Here is a 26,694-nt window from a genome sequence, read left to right on the forward strand (position 1 = left end):
TTAAAGAGACCAAATGTTAATGATCTAGATGTGCTCCAAATGGATCTCATTTCTTATGGAACTCTTAAAAGCCTTCAAAGCCTCAATCTGAACTTCTAGGCTTGATTCTTCCGATAGAACAGTCACTAGAACAGCACAAGTTATGACTATTGCCAAACTTATACTTTAGATGCCATTGATATAGATCAAATGCTAGATACTGATCATATATGGAAGAATGAAGATGAATTGAAAGAAGCATTTATAATAAAAATAACCAGCTAATAGTTGGGCCACAAACCTTGACTCTTTCCAAACAAATTTTGTCACTGCATGGAAGAAAAACTTGGTTCTCTGAATCATACCAAGAAACCTATTTTTGACTCTGAGCTCATCTAAACATGACAAATACATATCCAAAAGCTAATGGAGGTACAAACGAAAACATGGCCCACTTTTCCTTCCATAATGTGGAAATAAATCCCATATATCTTGGATTCATATCAAGTTTCCTTGACACATTTAGCTGGATGGTACCAATGAGTAAAGTAGCAAGAAAGGATGGTGGGAAAAGTTCATTAATCTAAGCTAAAGTCCAAGATTTCTAAACAAGGGTCAGTAGAGAAACTAATGCAAAAGCAGCACACTGATCTTTGAAATCTAGCATAGTAGTTTATGTAAGATTTAATAACAGAGTTGAGACTTGAGAGAAATGCAGCTTGAATACTGCTTGAGTATATTTTACTGATATATATATATATAGATGTATATACATTGTTTATATGTTTGTAAAAATTGGCAGGTTTATATGTTTGTATGTGTGTGTATATAATAATATATATAAATGTATATATTGAATAATACATGTATATATTGAATAAATTATATCAATTTATGGTTGGCCAAGAATAATAAAATTTTAAATGAAGAGTAAGGTTGTTTTTTTCTTTTATCTTTTAGCTATTACATTACTATTGGGGCCGCTGGACATTTAAGAGTCCATTTCAGATATAGTTATTAAGGGTATTACCTGTATGGTGCGGGAGGGGATGGACCTACCCCCGCACCCCGCCCCACATAATTTATAATTTTTTAGACTCAAATTGTAATATAACTTAAATTATAATTTATAATTCATACATTCATACATTCAAAAAGAATATAAGCTCATTAGAGTTCTATATTATTCAAACATGTTTATATGTTTGTATGTATGTATATATAATCATGTTTTTTTTTTTCTTATGTTTCAAACAGATCGAAGGTAGTTTTAGTGGTAGTGTTGGTGGATCAGCGCCTATTTCATTGGATATGGAGGAAAACACTAGTCCTTTAGTGCCTTCCTCTATGAATACCCAAAATCCCACACAATCTCTCCCCCCAAAGTCAAAAAGAGCCAAGAAGGCTACGAACCAATCTCTTGTATGGGATCATTTTATAAGGGTTGAACCTATTGATCCCATTGCACCCAAAGCTCAATGCAATCACTGTTTTAAGATTTATGGATGCCATTATAAAAATGGTACTTCATCAATGTCACACCACTTAAGATTTGCTTGTCCGAACTCTCCCATTAGAGAGAATAAAAATCTTGGGAAGGATAAATCACCATCACACACTGGAGTTAGGATGGATGGTAAAGGTTCTAGTCCTCAAGTGTTAGGACAATATGATCGTGAAAAATTAAAGGCGATGATTTCCAATTTGTTTATCCAGTGTGAATTTCCATTCAAGATTATAGAGCATCCGGCATTTGTTAAACTTTTGGGTTATTTAGAGCCTAGACACACTTTGCCATCCCGAACCACCTTCCAAAAAGAGTGTATTGGTTTATACAAAGAGGAGAAGCAAAAGTTGAAGGCATTGTTGAGTAGTCAAAGAGTGAGTTTGACCACCCATATATGGACATCGGTGCAAAACAAGAATTACATTTGTGTTACATGCCATTATATTGATCAAAATTGGGTATTACACAAGAAAATTATAATGTTTTTTAAGATTCCTAATCATAGGGGTGAGACCATTGCTTGGATGTTAGAGTCTTGTTTGGCGGATTGGGAGATTAATCGCCTTTGTACGATCACCATGGATAATGCCTCCTCCAATGATGTTGCTATTGATCATGTGAGGAGGAACATAAGAGATAATGAGTTCACAATTTTGGGAGGTGAGTTCATACATGTGCGATGTGCTGCACATATTTTAAACCTCATTGTATGTGATGGTTTAAAAATTATCCATGATGCTGTAAATAAGATCAGAGAAGCAATTAGATTTGTGAGGTCCTCACCGGCAAGGCTTGATATGTTTAAAACGTGTGCAAACGAGCTGGATATTATGTGTGGAAAAATGGTGTGTCTAGATGTTCCTACTAGATGGAACTCAACATACCTAATGCTTAATATTGCTGAAAAATACAAAAGAGCTTTCGTACTAATGGGAGTGAAGGAGTCACAACTTTTGGCACCTCCGTTTGAAGATTGGCAAATGGCTCGTATTTTCATTAAGTTTCTAAAAGTTTTTTATGATGCCACTTTGAAAATCTCTGGCTCATTGTATGTGACATCTAATATGTTATTTCAACAAATTTGTTCAATTGAGAACACTTTGAACAACATGGGTCAGAGTGAGGATGATATGTTGATGAAGATGACTTCTATTATGAAACTTAAGTTTGATAAATATTGGGGGAAAACAGATAGGATGAACATGATTGTTTATGTAGCTTTTGTCCTTGACCCTCGATATAAGATTACAGCCTTGTCATATTGGTTAAAAAGATGCAAAGGGGATGAATGCGGAGATAGAATTGAGGCCAAAGTAAAATTGCTCATGAATCGTTTGATTGAGCAATACCACAAGTTTTATGGGCTAGGTAGTGGAAGATTAAATATGGCCCATAGAAGTTCCTCAAGTATTATTGGTGATGATCTGGACTCTGAAGATTTTGATACAGCTCTAGAGCAATACCTTGAGAAGCAAAACAGTTCAGTACTTAGCTCGGACATGGATAGGTATTTGTCGGATGTGATTGAACCAAAAATACCCGAGTTTGATATTTTGGATTGGTGGAAGAAGAACTCATTTAGATATCACATCCTTGCGGAGATCGCACGTGATGTATTGAGCATTCCTATTTCCACCGTCGCATCCGAGTCCGCATTCAGCACCGGTGGACGTGTAATAGATCCATACCGAAGCTCATTAGCTCCGGAGACTGTCCAAGCACTAATTTGCACTCAAAATTGGTTGACTTGTGAACCACTTAGTTCTTGGGAGGTCGAGGAGCATGTAGAACGCGTTGACATCGAAGGTAAACACTTTTATTTGTTAAATTTGATTTTTTATTATTAATTTATCCATTTAACTTAGCCTTTATATTTTTTTTGCTGAAGGTAACCCTCTTCCTTCAACTTCAGCAACTTAAGCATATGGACTCCCACCAGGTGGGACCCACCCTATGCATTGAAAACTCTCTTTATGCAGTAAGTTATCGGATCCATGCCATATTTAATTTAACCAGATCATGAGTTTCTTAGTTTTTTGTATTAATATTTGTAGTAAGAATGATTGCCAACTAATAACTGCCTTATGCAGTAATGTTTGATTTGAACTCAAATTAGTAAGTTAACTAATAACTTCTCCAACACCACTGTGCTGGACCATGTATTTGTATGTGTGTATACATTGTATTCGTTTTGGTACCATGTCTTTGATCTTTATAAGTTAATATCTGGTTGTGAATTTTTTCAGATGGGCTGGAGAGACGGACCCTTGTATTCGTTTTGGTAACATGGACCCTTAGACATTGTTCAGGTGGTTGCTAAATCGTGATTGACCCTTGTGTTCTATCCTTCTTTGTTTTTTTATTTTTGCTTCCTGCTAACTGTAGCATGTAAGTTTTAGAAGAGGCTTTAAACCATTAAGTTGCATGCTTGATGAGTTAGAATCAAGTGGAGTTCTTTTTCATTCTTGGGTTTTCATGCAATTTCTCAACTGCTAAGCACTTGAAAGACTAGCACTGCATGTACATCTGAAAGCCTTTTTCCTCCCATTTGCCTCACACAGCTAAGTTGTCCATGCAGTAAGAATGTGCTCATGATTGTGCATGGTACCCGTAACATCAAGTCATTTGCTGTCTTCCAGAACTCATCATTTAGATAGGTAAATCAATTGCAATTCTATTTCAATTGCAGTAATCTGTTTCAACAATTTCTCAAAGGTTTTTTTTTTTCTAACAGTATTATCTTAATTATCTTATTTTATTTTTTTAAGTAGTTTCAACCACGCATATTTTATCTTTATTAATGATGGTCTTTGCAGTTGTGGACAAGTGAATTTAGAAGCAGAAGTCAGGCATGTTTGCTGTTTGCCACAGCAAACATTAGTGTCATAATCATGCTGCATGGATATTGCATGTATCTGAGGTACTTGAATACAAATGATGGAACAACAAAGCCAACCTACTTTTCTGTTGAGGGTTAAATGTTTGATCAACAGGTTCAATAAACAAGAGATATTACCTGTTAAGCTACTAGTTGTTATTTGTGTGTGTCATCAGTGCATTGTGAACATTTGAACTAAAATTTGCAGTAACTTTGTATAGGTTATTCTACTTGAAAAGTACCAAGAGGGTGCTTGGATTATGACCAATTGCTAAATATTGCAGGGTTGTTCATGGCCCTGCAGGCCCAGATTATGACCACCTCGGTTGCTGTTGGATTAAGAGGTGTAAAGCTACATTTTGCCGTTGTACAGGTACTGAGAGCTGTACCAATGTAGAAGTTTTCCATGCATGTTTGTTTGCATGGATATATATCTTGCATGTACATGCATATTCATCATCAATGTTGGTGCATTTCTTTTTTATATACATATATGCTAGACTACCTAGAGAGAGAGATTGATGGATTTTAATTATGATTGTAAAACTTTCCATCTGTTGGATTTATAATCATGTTATTGCTGAATCACAGGCAGCTCTTCCACAAGGGATTGCACCATTTGTCTTTGCAAGGGAATATGAGTTGAATACAAGATGTGAAGACTAATAAATTTTTATCTTTGTAAATTTATTTCTTTTGTTTTTTGTAAATTTATGCTTTAGTTTAATTAGTTGTGATGTATTATTATTTCTTTTATTTTTTGTAAATTTACGTCTTACATTGTGATGTAATAACAATATTATTTATTTTACATTTTTATTTATTTTGTTTGTTAATTTATTATCAGAATTAAAAAAAAAAACTAAGTGCTAAAAAAAACATTTTTTAAAGTTTTAAAGTCCTTTTTAAAAAAAAAAAAATTTAAAACCGGATTAAAATCCGGTTATAACCCGGATTAAAATCCGGTTATAATCCGGATCCGGATTAAATCCGGATATCCGGTTATAATCCGGATATCCGGATTGAATCCGGTTATCCGCCCGGATTAAATCCGGATTAATCCGGGCAGATAACCGCCCGGATTTTAGCATCCGGATCCGAATCCGGTTATGGCTGGATATCCGGATCCGGATCCGGATGAACACCCCTAGTCTTAGGGTTGATAAATGGCCAAGAGTTTGGATGATCAATTCCTCCACACCCAGCACTCTATACCCTGAAGGTGAATTGAAAACTGTTAGAAGATTCTTAAAGATGGGTAGTGGAAGTATTTTCTTAAACAAATTTCCATATAATAGACCATAATCTTTTAATGAGAACTCCGGGAAAGAAAATTGCATACAGGTCTCGTCGTCTAGACCATCCAGCTTGTGCAGAAGATAGTAAAATATCTTTGTCCGGCCATCACAAGAGCTTATGTACAAAGAATGAAAAAAATTTACACATACACACACACACACACATATTCAGATATGCGGAAGCACACCACTCTAGGACTGTTAAATCATCCTAAAACAGACAACAACTAACACATGATAAAAGCTTCTATACATGACTGCCTGAAACGATCTTTGGTTTGGCATCTGTAGTAAACTTTTCCTTCAATAATATTAAGCAACAATGGATTTCAATTAACTCTAACCAAACCATTTATTATATGAAGATCAGATGTTTATGCTCCTTCAATGTCTTTCTTGGTCAAAAGTCGAAACCAACAACATTCACATATACATATTAAAAGAAATAAGAATGTAGATCGGCTTTAAAAGGAAAATGATACACATACAGCTCTTTTCACAACCCTGTTTTAAATGATGTGCGTTTTTGTAAAATTACTTATAAAAGTAATATCATTTTACAGAAATCCCCTCAATTTAAAAACATGGTTGTATAAAGTATTGTACATAAAAGGAAAATGATACATATACATACCAAATTAGTAGAGTTGCTAGTTACATGTCAGATTGTATAGTTGCAAGTTACTATTAATCTTTCTTTGTATGTACCTAGGGCACTATAAAATAGCGCACCTCTTACGTTTCAGTTCAGTAAGAAAATTCTGGTTCGGTTCCATCCCCCAATATGATTAGCTCAAATAATTCTCCATATTCTTCAATACCCTCTTTGGATGGTACTCACTTACCACCACTTCGAAGGTCTACAAGAGTACATAAGACCCATGTTAACCATGCTACTACATCTTCTCTTAATCTTCCATGTTCAACAGCTTCTACATCTTTATCTTCAGATAAACAATGCAAACATTCTGATGTTCTATTTTACTCTAAACTTCTACATCTCACCGTGCCTTTAGTGTTTCTATTTCTTCTCCTATTCAACCTAAATTTTATCATCAAGCAGTCAAGTATTTTTATTGGCGAGATGCTATGGTTGCTGAACTAGTTGCCTTAAAAGAAAATCATACCTGGTCCCTTAATTCTCTTCCACCCGAAAAAACCCCTATAACGGTGACGGTTCAATTGAGAGTTATAAGGCAAGGTTAGATGTGTTTTACCACTTGCTGCCATGCATGGTTGGCCTACATGACTCTACCTCTTGGTTAACTTAGTAAGGGGGACAATAAGATATGGAAACTGCAGAAATCCTTACATGGATTGAAGCAAGCTTCTTGACAATGGAACTCCAAATCTACTGCTATGCTTCTTGACGAGGGTTTTTAACTTTATAACAATACAGATCTAATTATTCCTTATTTATAGGCAAGGAAGGCTCATCATTTGTTGCTTTAGTTTTCTATGATGATGCTATTTTGATAGCCAATAATGATGCAACTTCTGTTTCTATACTAAATGATTTTTTGCATAGTCGCTTCAAGTTGAAGGGCTTAGGTCTTTTAAGTATTTCTAGGGCATGTAGGTGGCACATTCAAACAAAGGGATTTCTTTGTGTAAATGAAATTATGAAAGCATGCACTAGAACTTCTTTTAGAAGTTGGACTGCTTGGTGCCGAGTTGTAAATTTTCCTATGGATACTCACCTAAAACTGTCTAAAACTAATGGAGAGTTATTGTCACATCCCTCTATCATAGATTGTTTGCTTTCCTATTATATCTTAGTCATACAAGACCTAGCATTACATTTGTTGTAAACTATCTTAGCCAATTTTTAGATAGTCCTCGAGCACCTCATTTACAAGATGCACACAGAATCCTCAAATATATTAAGAAGGCTCATTCATTGAGGCATTTTCTTCTAGGCTACTTCATCTTACATGTAATGGCTTTTGCTTACATGTAATAGCTTTTGCTAACTCAGATTGAGTAAGTTTTCCATACTCTCATCTATCAATATCAAGGTATTTTTTCTTAGTTGGCGATTCATTTATCTTTTGGAAATGTTAATGTTAGAATTGTATTAATTAATTCTATATATATATATCTTGTGCTATACTGTAACGCCCTGACGGAAGGCCCAAACCACATGGCCTATAGTCCAAAATGACTAGTCAATGATATAATTAGAACCCCATTGGAACTTTATAAAGAGCAAGAATTACTCATTCCCAAGCAATGTGGGATCCCATATACTATTTACCCTTATTCATATCATATGGGATATCACATATACAGTGCGGCCTATATATAGGAGACCAAAGACTATACAAAGGTCTCATCTAGTCAATGTGGCATTAACATAACACATATACACTAACACTAATATATACACTAACAACCCCCCTCAAACTCAAGGAGGATGAGAAACCGAGCCATAGGATGAGACTTTATAGAGATGTCGGCAAGCTGATCTTGAAATGAGACAAAGAGCAACTAAAGAGAACCATGAAGCAAATGATGATGAACGAGATGATAATCAATTTCAATGTGCTTGGTTCTATCATGGAAAATATCATTATAAGTAATCTAGATGGCACTACGATTGTCACAGTAAAGAGGATTGTCACAATAAAGAGGAGTGGTAGAGGTGAGAGGTACACCTAAATCCTGTCGTAACCATCGAAGCCAAAGGAGTTCAACGGTGGTGTCTACCAGGGCACGATACTCGGCTTAAGTGAAGATTGAGAGACAACAGTTTTTTTCTTGCTACGCCAAGAGATCAACGAGTAACCGAGAAGGAAGTTGTAACCTGTGGTGAAACGATGATTAGTGGGGTCACCTGCCCAATCAACATCAGAGTATGCTCGAAGAACTAGTGGAGATTGAGTAGAGAAGTGTAGACCATGGAAGAGAGTGCCCTTAAGATACTGAAGAATGTGTAGGATGGTAGTATAATGGGTTGTTCGATAGGCAGACATGAACTGGGTGACCTCATGCATAGCATAAGAAATTTTTGGATGAGTGACTGTAAAGCAAACCGAGCTGCCAACCAATTGTGGATAAAGTGTGAAGTCAGACAATAAGTCCCCACACGAGGGGGTCAGATCTGCATGAAGCTTGATGGGTGTATCAGCAACCTTGGTGTTAGTAAGGCCAGCTCAAGACATGAAAAGACCATAGACATACTTGGCTTGGGTGAGGTAGAATCCATCTGCTGAGGAAGTGATCTCCAAGCCAAGAAAATAACTTAGGTAACCAAGATCTTTCATCTCAAATTGCTAATTGCTAATTGAGGAAGTCCTTAAGCTCCTAAATGCCATTAAGATCATCACCAGTAATAATCATGTCATCCACATATAGTAGTAGCAAAATGAGACTTTTGTCGGAACAACAAATGAAGAAGGCCGAGTCATAGGAACTAAAGGAGTAGCCTAAGTAAGAAACCATGAAGGTAAATTTTGTAAACTAGGCGCGAGGGGCTTGCTTAAGGGCATAGAGAGCATGATGGAGGGGCAAACCTTGGCTGGTGGATGAGAGAGACCAGGTGAAGGCTGTATATATACTATTCACACAAATTGCCATTCAAGAAGGAATTTTTTGATATCCATCTGAAAGAGCTTCCACTAACGAGAGGCCACAATAGCCATGAGAGTGCAAACAAAGGAGAGACTAGCAAGTGGGGAAAAAGTCTCCTCATAGTCAATGTCATATTTCTGTGTGAAACATTTGGCAACAAGTTGAGCTTTATACATTTCAATAGAACTATCTGATCGAGTCTTGATCTTGTAGATCCACTTACAACCAATCACAGACTTTCTAGGAGGCAAATCAACCATATCCAATGTATGGTTCTTAGATAATGCATCAAGTTCCCAAGTCATTTCATCTTGCCATAAAAGAGTGAGGGTCGTGCATAATAGGAAGGGCAATGTCACAATAGAAATCATGCAGATCAGTAGGAAGAGATCTTACCTAAGAAGAACGATGAAGGGAAACATCGGCTGGGTGATCCGCAGGCTGGGTAAGAAAAGAGACTGCAGCCAGAGAGGGAGGCAGTTTAAGAGACGAAGATCCTAGCCTAGAAGTGTCCAAAGAGTGAGTAGGTGGAATGCATGGAACACTAGATATGGACAGGCGGAGAATGATTGGAGGGCTCATCTAGTAAGGTAGAAGATTAAGAAATAGATGGACTAAAGATGGATACCTCAATAAACAGGCAATGTTCCCAGAACACAACATGATGGGAAATGCGAAGGCAATGAGCAATAGGATCATAACACAGATAGTCCTTATGAGTCTCGTCGTAGCCAAGAAAGCAACAAAGTCCAAAATTTGGCTCCAACTTTGTATGTTCATGAGACAAAAGAAGGACAAAGTGAGCATAACCAAAGGATCGAAGGTGTTGATAGTCAAGAGGAGATCCAAATAGACGCTCATATGGAGATTGATTTTAGATGATTGGACTTAGAAGGTGGTTAATGGTATGAACTACAATAAGGGTGACTTTTCCCCTAGAATGGGGCAGGGACTTTAGCATAGAGGACAAAAGTCCGAACTATGTTAAGGATATGACGAAATTTTCGTTGAGCTCATCCATTCAGCTGAGAGGTGCCTGGACAAGAGGTTTGATGGATAGTGCCATATGTTTGTAAGATACTTTGAAAAGCAGATTGTTTGTATTCAAGTGCATTGTCAGATCAAAAAATTTTAATACATTTAGAAAATTGAGTTTCAATCATTTTGCAAAGTTACAATAGATATGCAATAGTTCAGAACGAGAGTGCATAAGATAAATCCAACTGTAACGAGTGAAATCATCAATGAATATAACAAAGTAACGAGATCCACTGATACTAGTTACGAGACAGGTCCCCAAACATCAGTTTACCAAATAAAAAATACTAGTAGACAATGATTCGCTACTATGAAAAGGACAAGCAAATTGTTTTCATAACTGACATGAAATACAATACAAGAAGAGGATGCATGACCAAGTCGAGAGTGCCATAGAGCGAAGGAGAGAGAAACAAATGTGACATGAGAAACCACAGCAGGTGGACCATGAGGAATTGAGGGAAGATGCAAAGTGCTCATTGGAAACATACACTCTACTCTAGAGCCTGTTTCGTTTGTGGATCCTGCACAGTACAACCAGAGTAGTAAATAATAACACGATAGTCAAGTTGAGCCAATTGCCTCACGCACACCAAGTTATAAGACTGTTTAGGAACACGAAGCATCTCAGAAATGGAAATGTTAGATGTAGAGATAGAGCCTATACTAGAAGCAAGTATAGTGGATCCATTGGCAATGTGTATAGCAAGTGGTGGATGTGTAGAATGCATTTAGTGAACAAGGATGAGGAGGGCGTCATATGATTGTGACAAGGAGAATCCATAAGCCAAGAGAGAGACTTACTAGGCATAACATAAATAGCAGAGAAGGATGATGTATTATTAGACCAGATCAAGACCTAATTGAGGAGGTTCTCCAAGTCAGCTGTGGAGAGAGTGATAGTGGATCCAGAAAACTGAGATGCATCTCTAATAGTTTCATAGACCTAAGGAGTATCTGAACTAGCAAAAGCAGCAGTAGGAGGTCATTTCTTGTTACGACGGTAACAGTTCTCGATAACATGATTAGGACATTTACAACAATGACAAATAGCCTATTGGAGCAGCGGTTGCTAGAACCATGCCTTCCAGAACCAAACTGTTGACGTTGGTCAGAGGAGGAAACTGATGGAGTGGTAGCTAAGACATTGAGCTTGTTCTGAGTCTATACTGTGTACAGATGAGTATCCTCACGAATTAGCTCATTGGTAGAAATATCGAGGGATGGAGTCAGAGTGCGATTAAGCAGTTGACCACAGATCGGCTCAAATTCATCCTCTAGGGACATGAGAAACTAATAGAGATGATGCTGATCACGATGAATGGCATACATGTCAGCATCAGTGGGATCCTTCCTGAGTGGGTCAGAGAAATCAATTTGATTCCAAATGTGACGAAGACAATCAAAGAAGTCCTTGATGGATTGGCTAGACTCCTGTCTGAGTTGATACAACCCAAGCATAAGTTGTTACTCTCTGGACCCATGAGGGGTAGCATAACGCCTGGTTAACATGTTCCAAGCAGATAGAGCATCATCATAGCTACCAAGTAGGTTGGAGATAGTCAGAATGGAGGTGTTGCACATCTAAGTAAGGATTTGGTGATTATGGCTATCCCATTTGAGAAGGTGGTTTGGAAATTTTTCTGCTTGTTCATCTCCTTTTTGCATTGGCTTTGTCCAATCACCCATGCAATAGAACCAAAGTTCATGACCTTTAAGAAAGCTGCGAAAAGACTAAGACCACACCAAATAGTTTCTATCACCTAATATAACATGAATAGGACGAAGAATATCATTGTTTTGAGCCATTACGAGACCGGATATGTAGAAATAGACTGTAAAAATGAGATCAGCATGCGAAAATATGTAGAAAACACCTGGATGGAAAAAAGACAACGCTGTGGTCAAAGTCAACGATCGACAGTGCTGACGTGGAAAGCTGCTAATATGGCAAGATGACGTAGAAGTCTAATGGCATGTAGGTTGATGCGGCTGATGTCAGCGAGTAGATGCTCGCATGTGGCGCGTGGCTATGTAGCTGCGGGGCGCATGAAGTGTGTGGCAGAAACTTCGACAGAGCATGGAGGTGCGTTCCGCTCCGATCTGAGTTTGATGGTGCTGAGTCAATCTCAATGAGGTCTTCCCAATAGTATCAGAACTGAGCTTCAAGCATAATGATTATGAAATTTTGTAGTAGTCCTTACAACAGTTGCAACTGTCTAACGACAGTGAGCAACACTTGGATGGCTTAGTCATAGAATACAGAGGTAGCGAAAGAATGTTGAGAAAGATGAAAACTACTAGTACTTAAAGGATCATAATAATGACTTTGATACCATACTAGAATTGTATTAATCAATTCTATATATATCTTGTGCTATACAGTGTGGCCTATAAATAGGAGGCTAAAGGTTATACAAGGGCCTTACTCAAGCAATGTGGGACTAACATAACACATATACACTAACAATTAAAAACAACATACAGTTTCTTGTTCCTTAGCTAAAGCAAAGAATAGATCCATGGCCACTGCAATGTGTGAGATTACATGGATCATGTCTTTGCTTTGTGACCTGCAACATCATCCACAAGCTGCTTTTCATTTTTGTGATATCCACTCCGCAGAAAACCCAGTACTACTTTTGCATGAGCGTACAAAGCATATAAAGTTGGACTATCACATATAGAAATTGCAAGCTGGTGTCTTGCGTACTTTACATGTTTCTTCCAACAATCAGACGGCTGGTTTACTAACTAAACCATTAGTCTCTTCTTTGTTCAATTGGCCTGATCAGAGTCGATGTACTCCTTTACATATGGCAAAGAAAACCAAGACATGCATATTAATTTGGCTCATTTCCCACTCTATTTTCTTTTCTTTTTTATTGGTGTATCTCTCTTAATAGTATTGGAATTTTTTGGGCACCCCACCCCTTCTGTGGCCATTATAAATATATGTGAATTGCTTATCAAATAACTTATATCACACAATGAGTGAGAAAAAAGGACTTTCCTTCGAACAAAAAATGATGCACATTTTTTTGAAATTATCTTAAAACAAGAAGTGGTGTAAATGAGGCTTTTACATTGGTCTCCAACCTGCCACATCAGCTTTTTTTGTTACAAATAAAATGTAATCACCCACATGTAATCAAAACTCGTTCAAACTGAATTATTATTGCATAATCCTAACCAATTGATCTTTTGATGTTGGAATATAAAAATGAAAGACCAAATTACCGTGCTATATATATATATATATTATATATTGTCCAAAGGAGTGTCAAGCGCGAAGATTCATGTAGGGAGTGGTTTCTGAATATGAGCCATTGACCATGTTAGTTAAGGTTGCGTTTCGATGTTAAATTAAATTGAATTGAATTGAATTTTTTATAAATGATAATGAGTTAAAATAGCTAAATAAATTTTATAAGATTAATTTAAATATATTTATAAATAGTCGTAAAATAAATAATTATCACTATTAAATTTTACTGTTCATATGACATAATAAAAATAAACTGCCGGCGTCAAATCCTACAAAGGGCAAAAAATTTTCTCCAAGCTGCTCTTGCAGCCATCCACCTCAAGTCAATAAAGGGCAAAATAGATAAAACATGATTTTTCCAGGCTTCGGTTTGCAGGCATTATGATGCCACTGTAGAATCTCTGCCACAAGTCAGAACCGGTTACATCAATGTACAATACAGACCCACTGAACTTATTTACTATGCAGCTCAAGTGTATTTAAATGGTAGAAGATGAACTGCACCAAACTCAGTTGAGGAACCAAACGGGCCTAGACTCCTTATATGAAATATCTGGAAGGTATAGAGACGTGGAGGAACAAGAACCACTTGCCCATGTTGATTTATTCTGGAATGTCTGGCCCATGTTAATGGAGGCCGCCAGACATTCTGGAATAAATCAATTTGATTTTTTAATTCAATATTTGGTTGACATTAAAAAAATCCTCGAATATTTGTGTTCAATACATGACTTGTTGATGTAATGATATTTCTGATTTAATTTATCTCTTCCAGGGATTCTCTCACAACAAAACCTTCACCATTTTTTTCATAAAATCTGGCCATTTATATGCTCGTTTATAATTAGAGAGGATTACATTCATTTATTTTCTTTTTTAACTGGATTAAAGAGAAGGATAGATGGTCTAAATAGATGCATATTCAGCATTTGGGAGAATAGATATGAAAGATCGATGTAGAAATCATGAAATTATTAATGCATGATCAATTAAAGGGTAGTTCAGATTTCTAAACATGACTCCTGATGGAAGAACTGTATCCCGTCTGGTCATCATAGTATGTGGACCAAAGCATCACACCTCCATATTTGGCAGAAGTTTTAATGGCTGGAAGCACTTCAGAGGTTAGAACAGCAGCCGGAATAAAACCACTTGCTGCTGCCTCAGGCGCTGCTGGAAGACCTAAGAATATCTCAGTTTCTGGAATAGAAGTCCAATTCTTCCATGCATGCAGTAGTTTGCCAATATGATCTGGGGAATACTCACATTTTTTACTGTTATAGAACTGAACCCAGACATAGTCAAACAGACCAGTTTGAAGGGCACCTTTCATCCATATATCAGGAAAAGGACACAAGGGAGCTGCAGTTAGATACACTTTCTTTCCTGGTTTGCTATATCTAGAGAGAAAAATTGCAAGCTCATTCCAGTGTAGGGTTGTTCCATGCAAAATAGCAAAGTCAATTCCATCCAAAACAGCATCTCCAAGAGGACGAGACTTGGAGCATCCACCCAAGAAGTTATTCCAAAGATAGCCTGCAACTTTTCTAGCATCCTCAGTTGAACTAAGGTTGTAGGTCCCTATCTCTCCTCCGAGAGAGAGCATCACCTTAATTCCTTTTGCTTGACATGATTTTATGTCAGAACTGAATCTGGTGCAGCCATTGCTGTCTGGATCACAATGGCCAGCAAGGTTGATGGTTGGTTTTTGACCATTGCCAAAGGTTGGAAGGAAAGCTATGTTTACAAAGGCATACTTACCTGTAGCACAAGTCTGGGCTAAAGTTCCCTCATTTCCATTCTGACCCCAGTAGATTGCTATCCGACCAGCACCAGTACCAACGATTTGTACTAGGATTATTGACAAGATCAGGAAATCTAGTGAGATTGCTGAATTTGAGGCCATAATGCACTGGGATTTGGAACTGATCAGGAGTCAGACCTCTCTGCTAGACTTGCATGTATGTGTGGTGTTCAGAAGAAGCACAACACTCACTTATATAGAAGAAAGTTGATGCCTGCACATTATTTCTCATTTTAGTTTTGCCATTCGAAAACTAAATTTTTACTTTGCATTTTGTGGGATTGTACGCGCATGCTTGGGGTCACAGCTTGGTCCCACCATATTGGCTTAGATCGATCGATGTGAATGTTTAATGCATGGATTACGACAAAGTCAAGAAAAACAAGGCATGATCTGAATCATCTTAAAAGTAACTTAATGCTGGTAAATGACAAGTACGTACTAGCTAAGTGGCAACACCCCAAATATTCCTTTAGATGGCGCTTATGGCCATCTGCACCCAAGATACCTTAGCAACATGCGGATGCAATTGCCTTGTTAATTAATGATGAAGCTGCATGGGCCCCTGTTTCCCCATGTGGCCAGCATGTGAAAATATGGGAATTCCCACCTCTATAACACTATAACGCTATATAAAATGATCTTATTCCAAAACAAAGTACAAAAATAAAATAAAAAAACCAATACGTTTGGTTTTTCCTTTGCACTAAAAATATATATATATATATATATTTTTTGTTTTTTTTCTCTTGACCAGCTTATTGTTGGAGCAGCCCGTTTGGAGTGGAATAGGTACATTTTTAATTGGTCTTGTCACTTGAATTACACTTTCAATGTTTTGCTTTTATATATATATATATTTTTTTCCTTGTCTTAGATGATTATCCAAGCATTACAATACATATTAATTAAGATCCCTACAGATGTTTATTTTGTTTGTATTTTGTTCTTCGATTGAAGGTCTTCCTGCTCCATGCATGCTATAGGAATATACATAAATAACAAAGTGAATAGCACTTACATATTGATGTGGTATCCGGTTTTCGTCTTTATTTGGGTTCAAGTGATTAAAGGACTGAAATTTGGTAATAAAAGTTTTTTACTAATATCTCGAATGGATTAAGGTTGCGCGAAAAAAAAAATATATATATATATATCACGAGTAATATACCTATAACGTACTATTTTATAACTCATTTCAATTTTTCATAACTGATTTTCATTTCATTTAGAGTTGTAAAAGAATTGTAAGTTGATTTTTTTCTAACATTATATAGGGAGCATGATAGGTCCACCTTATTGCTAGGCGCTAGCAGATCTGAAGTTGTCTGATATACCTCTTCATGCATACTACAGGAAAAACGCTTATTCGTAACTAATTATTTGTTACGAAAATGATCATTTCTTATTAAAATGAGTTCATTTTACAAATAATTCGTTACAAATACTCATTTTTCTTATAGTAACAAGAATGTGATTCCTCTAGTATGACAATTGTGGCCTCCTTAGAATTGGCGAGAAACTGCACTTAGTAGATGGAGAATACTTTCAAGGCTCTAGTCTTTGTTGTTTGTCATCTTGATCAAATTATGCTTGGATTTGCTATTTATTGTATTTGGAGATAAAGGAATATTGCTAGAATGTACAATATTTTGTTTAATGCCATGATTTTTGTCCTTGTTTATTTTGATCTTCTCTATTATATCAATCAAAGGATGAATTCTCCAAACTGGGGGGTTGTATGGCTCTCTGCCAAGCAACAGGTTGGCATCTTGTTGGCATCTCTGTCATTTTGTTATTTTTACTGATTTTAACTAATATGTCATATTTTAAATAGTTTTTTTTTATATATTTAAATAATTTATATATAAAACAACTTAAAATGTGTAGCATGATCAGTTTAATTAGTGTGATTAAAAATGACAAATTTAGACTAGCATTACTCGTGTTTGAATAACCTTGGAGCTTGTTTAGAGTACACTTAGAATATTTCAAAATATCTATGAATAGTAATAAAATGATTTGCATTAAAATATTTTATTGGTTGGAAAATGAGAGAGAAAAAAATTGAATAAAAATATTATAAAGTTAAAAATTGTTTGAATATAATTTTTTAAATTATTTTTGTTTTGAAATTTGAAAAAAATTGTATTATTTTTTATGTTTTGTTTAGAAGTTTGGAAAAGTTATATTGGATTTTGTGTTTGGCTAATGATTAGGTAATAATTAGATAAAAAAGTTGAAGATTTGAAATTGAAAAATGTTTTGTGTTTGAATGATGTTTGGAAATGAAATATTTAAAAACAGAATTTGTTATACATCAGTCACTATTCATCCCCACACCCTACACCTGAAAACTTTTTCTTTTTTATCTTCATAGGGTGTGGGGTGTGAGGAATAGTGACCGATGAGAAGAATTATTCTCTAAAAATATATGAAAATACCTTGTTACACAAACAAGACATTAGCCTCACCTGTACCTTGTGCCTCCCATATCACTACAAGGTGCACATTCAAGGGAGTCAAATAAGTGCATGGTTTCAACTAGATTACAACATCATGTCCAAAAAATTTCTTTGTTTCTTTACCCCATGCAGACATCAATGTCATGCTATGTTATCTATGAAATAAATGTTATATCCCTTTTACATCAATTGATTGCATATTGATGTTCATCCATAATACTCCAATATTTTTTTCCTCATCCATGATACTCCAATTATGTACTCTTAACTACTGCTTATAGTATACAAGATCTCATCTTGAAAAGTGACTCCCTGCTTATGGTAAATGAAATTAAAGTTGTTGGGAATTTAATGCCCCTACAGGAAAATCTCATTACTGAGATAAAGGAGCTAATGAAACAATTTGAAAGCTGCGATATACAACATACTGGGCGAGATAGGAATGAGACCAATGTTTTGAATACCGTACCGGATGCTGTATCAGTCAAGGCACTGGAACGAAATATTTCGATACCGGTACCGTTTCAGAATAATTGATATATGAATAAATTATATATATAGATTATATTCCAAAATAATAGTCTATATATAAATAAATTATATATAAATACATATACATATAAATTATAAATAACCTAATCTAAATTGGGGGTCAAAAAATAAATTTGTAGTTTGAAAAAAATAAAAAATTAAAGGTCGAAATATCGACTGGTACAGGTCGAAATACAGGCCGAAATATAGGCCGGTATGACCGCTACCGGTCGGTACGAAACACATATGATACTTGTATTGGCTACTGGGCCGGTACAGAAAATTTCGACCGTACTGGTTAGTACGGTACAAAATTAAAAACACTGAATGAGACTGCTTATAAGCTTGCTAAATATGCTTGGCATGTAGATGATCTTTGTGTATGGTGAGATTCTTTTCCAGATTGTATCTCACAAGTCATTTGGTCTGAAAAACTTATTTAAGGTTTTGATGGAATGAATATTTTGCTATAAAAAAAAAACTATTACTCATATTCAACAAAGACCGCCAAATATTACTCTCATTACTACTTTGATAATAATTAATAAATATATGTAGAATTTGCTAACAGATTAACTTCTCTGATAATTTTCATTATAAATTTTAGGTAGGTTGGAATATAATTTAAAGGAGTTGATTTCGTGATTCCCAATCACACTTATTTTATGATAAATTCTAAATTACTAGAAACAATTATTTTAACATAGAGAAATGTGTTTGTCATAAAATAAATAAATTTATAAATATATATTTTTATTCATCATTTCATATTACACATTTTATATATTTAAAAAAATTTATTATTATTATTATTATTTTATTCTTATTAAATAATTAATTTGTTTAACTCATCATTCATATATTACATATCTATTATGAAAAAAAAAAAAGAAAAGAAATATAGTGTGATATATATATATATATATATATATATATATATATATATATATATATGATGATAAGTAAAATTATCTCTTTGACATACGTGGCATCAGACAAAATTAGGTTTGACCAAGTCAACTGTAACGGAGAAGGAAGTCTCGATAATCCTACTTGACAGGAGAACGAAGTCAACTGGAGAATCCCATTGACTTCGCCGCCGCATATTCTCACCCGAGAGTGGCCACAGTTCGTTATTGCGGCGAGCGACGGCCTTCGATTCCCCGTTGGTTTTAATAATGGATGGAACCAGTAAAAGCCCGTCAACTACCCTCATGACTCTCACATTTAATATCTATCAAAAACAGACTCTCTCTCTCTCTCTCTCTCTCTCTGTGAAAACCACTTGCTTGCTGGCTCTCCCACCCACCAGAACCTAACCCCCATATCTAACCCTTAATATATTTCTAATTTTTTTTTTAATTTCTATATGCTCTAACTTGAAATTTAGAGGTTTGGTAATTTGTACTATGATGATGGAAGTGGAGCAACCGAGGGCAGTCAATCCGGCCATGACCTTCGACGAGGTCTCCATGGAACGCAGCAAGAGTTTCGTCAAAGCTTTGCAGGTTCAATAACTCTCTTCGCCTAATTTTTTTTTTTTTTTTATAGCATTTATGCCTATGTTTCTGTAAGTTTAAATGAATTTCTTGACAGGTGTTTTGGAGCCACATCTGATTCTTGTTGTTACGTTGATTGATTTTGCTATGCTTGGAATTCTTAGCGTTCAAATTCTGTAAAGTACTTGCATAGATGGCTTTGTCTTTTATAATTTACGGTATGTTTGGTTGTTGAGAAATTTAAGGAAGAAAAGAGACCTTGAATTATGGGAAAGTATCAAATTAACTGGGTCAAATTATGGGATATATTTATCCTTATTATGTGCTTCTATTCTCTTATAAGAAAAATATTATTTTTCAACGTAGATTTTATCATCTCTAGTCACACCGTTCATAAGGTACATTTTAAGGGATTGTCTTTTAAGTAGTTTGACAAATAAAATCACTTAAATATACCATTTCAACATTGTGACTAAGGATGACAAGATTTAGAATGAAGCGCATGATTGCTCATATTTTTAAATACTTTCTTGGCAGTCAAGAGACTTGAGTTGATTATTTCACTTTACGCTCTGCATATTTTTTTTTTTTGCCCCTACGGGTTGGCTCAAGTGTTAAGAGCCTTGGTCTAGGTGGTATGCTCCCTCTAGATCTAAGATTCAAACCATTTGATACAAACAATTTCTAGATGCCATCAGATTAGAAGAATTTTCTCTTGAATTACTTGACGTGCACTTGCAAGAAACTCTTTGCCGAGGGCCTGTGCTCACTTGAGATTAGCCGGGACTTGCTCTGGACCCTTGGTGCTGATTAAAAAAAAATGTTGTGCGGTCAACATGAGTAGCTGCTGGGGAATTATTTTGATGGGATTTGTTATGGAGTAATGGGTGTGTTGTAATAATGTGAGTGGGTAATTAGAAGATGTTACAGTTATTTTTGCACATAGGATGATTGGTTCCCCGTGTTTTTCCTTGAATAATTGGGATTGATTATTTTCCCATTATTGCTAGCCTTTGGATAAATTTGACAAGGTTTATGAAGAGCATATATATGACCAGCTTATTAAAGAGGAAACGGTACTGAAAATATTATTGTTTTCTAGGTGTATTACACTTACCATCCAAACTATCACTTTATTCTCAAACACACCAGCAAACTTTAAACAATTGTCACCTTAAACAAAAATTACAGTTTCTACATATCAAAATAAAAATAAAAGATTACGTTTTCTTTTATCATTTTCCATCAAATTCATCTATTAAATCGAATGAAAATTGTGTGAAATAACCAAATTGCTCATGATATGAGATCACAATTTTCTATCAAATTAAGAAAGGAAAAAAATTCACTTTCCCCCTTTGGAAATCAAAAGGAAGGTGGACTCAAGGGGTGTTTTCTATATATATGTATGTATGTATGTATGTATATTTTTATTAAATTATCAGCTCTGGAACCAAATGGCATGTCATTCATATGAGGGACATATTCATCATTTCTCTCTTTTCCATCTAATTAAATTCCTGAATTTGATGTAAGGGGGTAAATTGAAATTGAGCATTTGATTTAGCAAGCAAGTTGTAGCAATTTAATGTTTATTAATGTGTTTGCAAATGGGATGGTAATTGGAATGCTAAAGTGCAATTTACCCTTGTTTTTCAACCACATTTTTCTTAGTAAACATGGGTGTTGCCAAGTTAAAAATGAGATTGACCTAAGTATAAGTTGTAGACCGGGAGTGGATTTCTACATAGTGTATGCAATTACGGTAAACTTGGAGACATTGGATATCAATGGCTAGAATTGCCCAAGAGTAACGATTTCAAGTAGCTAGTAACATAAGCAATGGCTGATGGGGAGGGGGAATTTTGAAAAGATGTTACTAGTGATGAACCATAGAGCAATTAGTGAAGCAAAAAGTGCTTTTAGAGTGTTCTGAACTTGATGTTATGTTCTGAAAAAATCTTGGTGATTGACATGTTTAATAGTACAAAATGCAAGACAATTGATATACTCTCTGAACAATAGAATGGTTCAAGAAAGATAAGTAGCATTGATGTATGAATCCATCCTTGGAAAGCTGGAGCTAGCATGCTAACACAGGGAGAGATGCAAGCAGGTGAACTGGAATTGCAAGATTAATAGAGATAAATCCACAACATGTCTCCATAGACTTTGATGGCTTTTTTGGTGTTATTATATCTGAATTGAATTTGAACCTTCAATTTCTTGATGTGCTTAGACAAAAAGAAATCATGATGTGACTATAACATATTACTGGAAAAGGTTTATTATCTCTTTTTTCTACAACATTAGAAAATAATTTGATAATGAAATTTTAAAAATATCTCTGTGGCTTGATTTCCCTAAATTGAGTTTACCCATGTTAGGCAATCACTACATGAATCATGACTTGTAGAAACTTATAGCTTTCTTTTATTAGATTCATGATGTATAGCTATTCTTTTTTGTATGATCTATGTCAAGTCATACTTTCTTATTTTACAAATGGAAGCACTTGGTAAAAGCGCACTTAAGCGTGAAGGCCAAAGCGCTTGGCATACCAAAAGTGAAGGGCATTATCGAAAGTGCACATTAAGCATGCTTTTGATGATTTTTTAAGTGAGCTTAAAAGCACAAAAAGCATGCTTTTGTAGTTTTTTTTTATGTTATTTGATGCACAATAATCTCTATATGTCAACTATGGATTGTATTGCTTATGTTAGCATAGATGTCAATACCTACAATTCTTCTGCTTGTTTGGTCATTGCCTTTTGGGTTGTTTTGATTCAACCACGTTTTTTGTTTTGACTGTCAAATAACATGGTTCTGTATATTTTGTAAAGAACAAGACAATGATATAAACGCTATTGTATTCTTATCATTCATTCCTAAAAAACAATTATATAAATGCTATGTTTAAAACTTATGTAATCAGTTATTCATTTGGCTGTCTTGTTGAATAATACTCTTAACAAATTGAGTTAATGGGCTAAATATATCACTATCTTGCTTTCTTTAAACCTGTTTTCTTTTTTTTAAAAAAAAAAAAATTCTCTGATTACTTTTTTTATTGGCGCTGGGTGTCCAAAAACAGCGTTCCGACTAATCCCGGGGGTGCACAAGCCCTCGGCAAAGAGTTTCCCACAAGTGCAACTCGGATAATTCAAGAAGAAAATCCCCAAGTCCGATGGCCCCTAGAGATTGTTTGCACCCAAGGGGATTTGAACCTTAGACCTGGGGGGAGCATACCCCCAAGCCCAAAGTCTTTACCACTTGAGCCAACCCCTAAGGGTTTTCTCTTAATACTTCGCTATTATACACTTTTCTCCTAGGCTTTAGGCAGTGCTTGTGCTTTCACCAACACTGGGCAATACCAAGTCCATGTAATATGGTCTGAAACATTGCATCTGATCAATTATTTTGTTGATAAGTGCATCTCATCAAATTATTTTCTAAGATTTCTGGGATTTCTTCAAGTTTTAGAAGGTTTTTTTGCTTATGCTTATTAAACTCTTTGAAATATTTTTTCCCGGACACCCTGTGCCAATAAAAAAAGACTCTTTTAATATACTATTCTTATTAGTGGTTTTCTTGTCTTCTATTGTGGTTCTTTTTCTTTTCTTTTCTTTTTTCTTTTTTTTTTTGTACCAAATTGTATGGTTCTAATTTGGTTCTTGCATTGTTATTTCAGGAACTTAAGAACTTGAGACCTCAACTATATACTGCTGCAGAATACTGTGAAAAATCATATCTTAATAGTGATCAGAAAGAGATGTAAGGCTATGCATTTGATTATACATTATTTGGAGAGTATATCACATATGTGAATTGATTCATGAGTGAGTTGCTGTGAGAGGTTATGTCTTGTACCACAGCTGTCCTGTTCTACGAGAGAAACTGATGACCACATCATCTTTGAGATTTGCATGCAACTGAACCAGTGTAATCCTGGCTGAGATTCCTAATTGGCACTCTCCAAGACTTCTATGATGTTATTGCATAAGTAGTTGGGAAGTCAGTTAAATACTGTGTAGAATCTAATGAAAAACTTAGATTATGCATAGTCAAAGCCTTTCAAAAGTTGCATTTGTCATAAGGTTCTCACATACATTGAAGAATAGGACCCAAAAACTTGTGAATTCCACATAAATAATTATGTAAGTAGAATAAAGGACATAATATTAAGCCTATGATTTAATTTGGTCTAACATAAATAAAGTTTTTAATCATTTTGAGAATTCTTACAAATCAAATAGGAAAAACTTTTAGGCATGTGGGTCAGCTTATGTTGTGTTGTCCTGGCCTTTCATTTATTACCGATGAAAATAGACACAGTGACATATCATCATCCTAGATAGAGTTGGAGGCTTGTGTAGATAGCCCCAAGAAGTCAGGACGTTGTATATAAGGCTTTGCTTTAAGTTTGCTGAGAGAGAACGATTACATCTTCATCTAGAGACGACACTAGAAATGAAAAGTTGGCATATATTTCCAAGTGAATGAACCATGACTAGTTATCATCATTCCTCCCTGATGGTATATGCTCTATGCCTGCTCTTTTCACGTGTTGATCTTTAGTTTTGAACCACTAACAATAGGCATGAGCAAGAACTTGCATTCTGTGTCTGGATCACATGCCATTCCTATTGCTGCTCATGGCAGAAAATAAATGTTAATATTTTTGCGTTAGGGTGCTGGAAAACCTGAAAGATTATGCCCTAAGAGCCCTGGTAAATGCTGTTGATCACCTTGGCACAGTTGCTTACAAGTTAACTGACCTTCTCGAGCAGCAAAAATTAGAAGTCTCAACCATGGAGCTCAACGTTTCTTGCCTAAATCAGGTAACTTGCTCATGTTAGTCTGACTCGATGTGCTATCATTGTGCTATTATCAAGAAAATATTGAATGGATAAAGCTGACCTAACATGATTTCTTAATATCAGCGACTTCTGACGTGTCAAATGTACATGAATAGTGAAGGTCTCAGGCAGCAGCAGTTGTTGGCATTCATTCCCAGACATCATAAGCAATACATTTTGCCAAGTAAGCCTAACTATTATTAGCTTCTTTTGGTATTTGTAATATGCTTGATGAATTTTCTAACTTTTTTTTACTCTTTTTTCGTTTTTTGAAACGGTTTTACCTCCAACCTAGATTCTGTCAATAAAAGGGTACACTTTAATCCACACATACAGACTGATATGGAAAACCATTTTCAAGCTAGAGCTCGTCTTCAGCCTTCAGGCATGTGCTTTGTAGTTTTTCAGTAGGGATATCTTTTCTTTGCAGTTCTCCACGTTTTTTAAGTTACTTCTCATTTGGCAGTAAGTGAATTCTGCATTGCTTATCTCATTATGTACTAAGTAGGTAATCTTGCACCAAAAAATCTTTCCTGGCATTTAGCCTCAGAAACAAAGACTACCTTAAAAGGGATCCCACATGCTTCAACCAGGTAAGTAAAAGAGTTTCTTACATAAAGTTAAATGGTGGACACATATCTCCTTTTCTGTTTTTTTTTTCTTTTGCACTTGATATTTCCAAGGTAGCATAAACTATTTCACTTCTATTTTTGGGTTTATGACGTTTTTCTTTTTGTACAGTTCTGAAGAACCAAAAATTTCTGGGAAGACTTCTGGGGTTTTCCATCTTTCAGGTATGTTGTAGAATCAAAATCAAGCCTTGTCATATTATCTATTCCAGTTGCTATTGCGCTTTAGATGAATATGCCAATGATAATGCTTATGTGTCAAGCTCGTATGCTTGTAGATAACGAGAAGACTACCAGGACTAACTCCCCAGCAGCTCATCTTCAGTTCCCAAGTGGTGGCTCTCCTTCTAGTGCAATTATGCAAACATTGAGTGGCACAAGAAGGGTAATGTCAAAGTAGAAAAGAACACATACATGTCTGATATTCTTCTAAGTGCATGCTTGATAATCAAAATTAAGAATAGTTGGATTTTTCCTGTTTGCAATGTTGTTTGCTTGAGTTTCTTTAAAATGTGTTGATCTTTTATAATTAATCCAGTCTGGTAAGGCTCATCTGTTGCAAACATGTATTTATAGGTACACATGGGTAAATTAGGAAGCTGACAGGGTCTATTTTTGTAGGATGGAATGGAGAGTTCCCAAGCATTGACAAGATACAGGTCATTTGAAAACCAAAATCGACGCGACATTGCACGTGTCCCTGTTCGCAGCAAAAGCATACTATCAGCTTTCTTTGTCAAACAGAAGACACCAAAGCTGAAGGCTGGTTCTGTTCTGTGAATCTTCAACAAATCAAAGAAGTTGCCCTTTAAAGCTTCTCCCTTTGTGGGGCAAGTTGCCAGTAAAAGCCTTCTAAGTTGATGAGCTGTTTGCTTGGATAGTTGGATGTTAGTTCAGCAATTGCTTGAAATCATTATTTACTCCACTTTCAAATCTTTCATTTTGCTGTTAATAATGAACAAATTTACCTCCTGTGATGAAGATGGTCAGGATCTGCTCACCCGGGTACGATCTCTGATCAACAATGTCATAGATGTTTCTTTGTCCATAATATGCAAATACTATGCCAATCTCTATGATTCCACTGTTCATATTGTACATATGAGAATAGAGCAAACTTGCTGTGAAAACCTTTTATTCCTATAATGCCCATTGATGATGGTGGATGGCATTGGTAGTGCTGATGCAAGTAGTTGGGACCATATACACATACATGTGTATATATGTATATTCACATATGTATGTGTATATGTATATTTGAATGCCAATGAGAGCAGATAAAAATACGTTTGGGATAGTCTATAGTCCTTTGGATCAACCATGCTCCTTAGTCGCGGGGGGGGGGGAAGATGATATGCCTGGTCTG

The 26,694-nt window shown here is 35.6% G+C and overlaps 2 protein-coding genes across 2 annotated transcripts; one reads left to right on the forward strand and one right to left on the reverse strand.

Moving 5' to 3' along the window:
- Positions 1–14,432: 14,432 nt before the first annotated feature.
- On the reverse strand, positions 14,433–15,513 carry LOC108988371 (hevamine-A-like). Its single transcript, XM_018961617.2, has one exon. The coding sequence runs from the start codon at positions 15,445–15,447 to the stop codon at positions 14,551–14,553; it is 897 nt and encodes a 298-aa protein (XP_018817162.2). The 5' UTR covers positions 15,448–15,513; the 3' UTR covers positions 14,433–14,550.
- Positions 15,514–19,404: 3,891 nt separating this feature from the next.
- LOC108988372 (protein ABIL1-like) lies at positions 19,405–26,487 on the forward strand. Its single transcript, XM_018961619.2, has 9 exons — positions 19,405–19,849; positions 23,532–23,614; positions 24,531–24,681; positions 24,784–24,883; positions 24,995–25,084; positions 25,208–25,292; positions 25,441–25,493; positions 25,607–25,713; positions 25,950–26,487. Exons 1-9 carry the CDS (start codon positions 19,751–19,753, stop codon positions 26,106–26,108), a joined length of 927 nt encoding a protein of 308 aa, XP_018817164.1. The 5' UTR covers positions 19,405–19,750; the 3' UTR covers positions 26,109–26,487.
- The last annotated feature ends 207 nt before the right edge of the window (positions 26,488–26,694 follow it).

This window comes from Juglans regia, chromosome 7 (assembly GCF_001411555.2).
Source record: "Juglans regia cultivar Chandler chromosome 7, Walnut 2.0, whole genome shotgun sequence".
NCBI classification, from domain to species: Eukaryota; Viridiplantae; Streptophyta; class Magnoliopsida; order Fagales; family Juglandaceae; genus Juglans; species Juglans regia.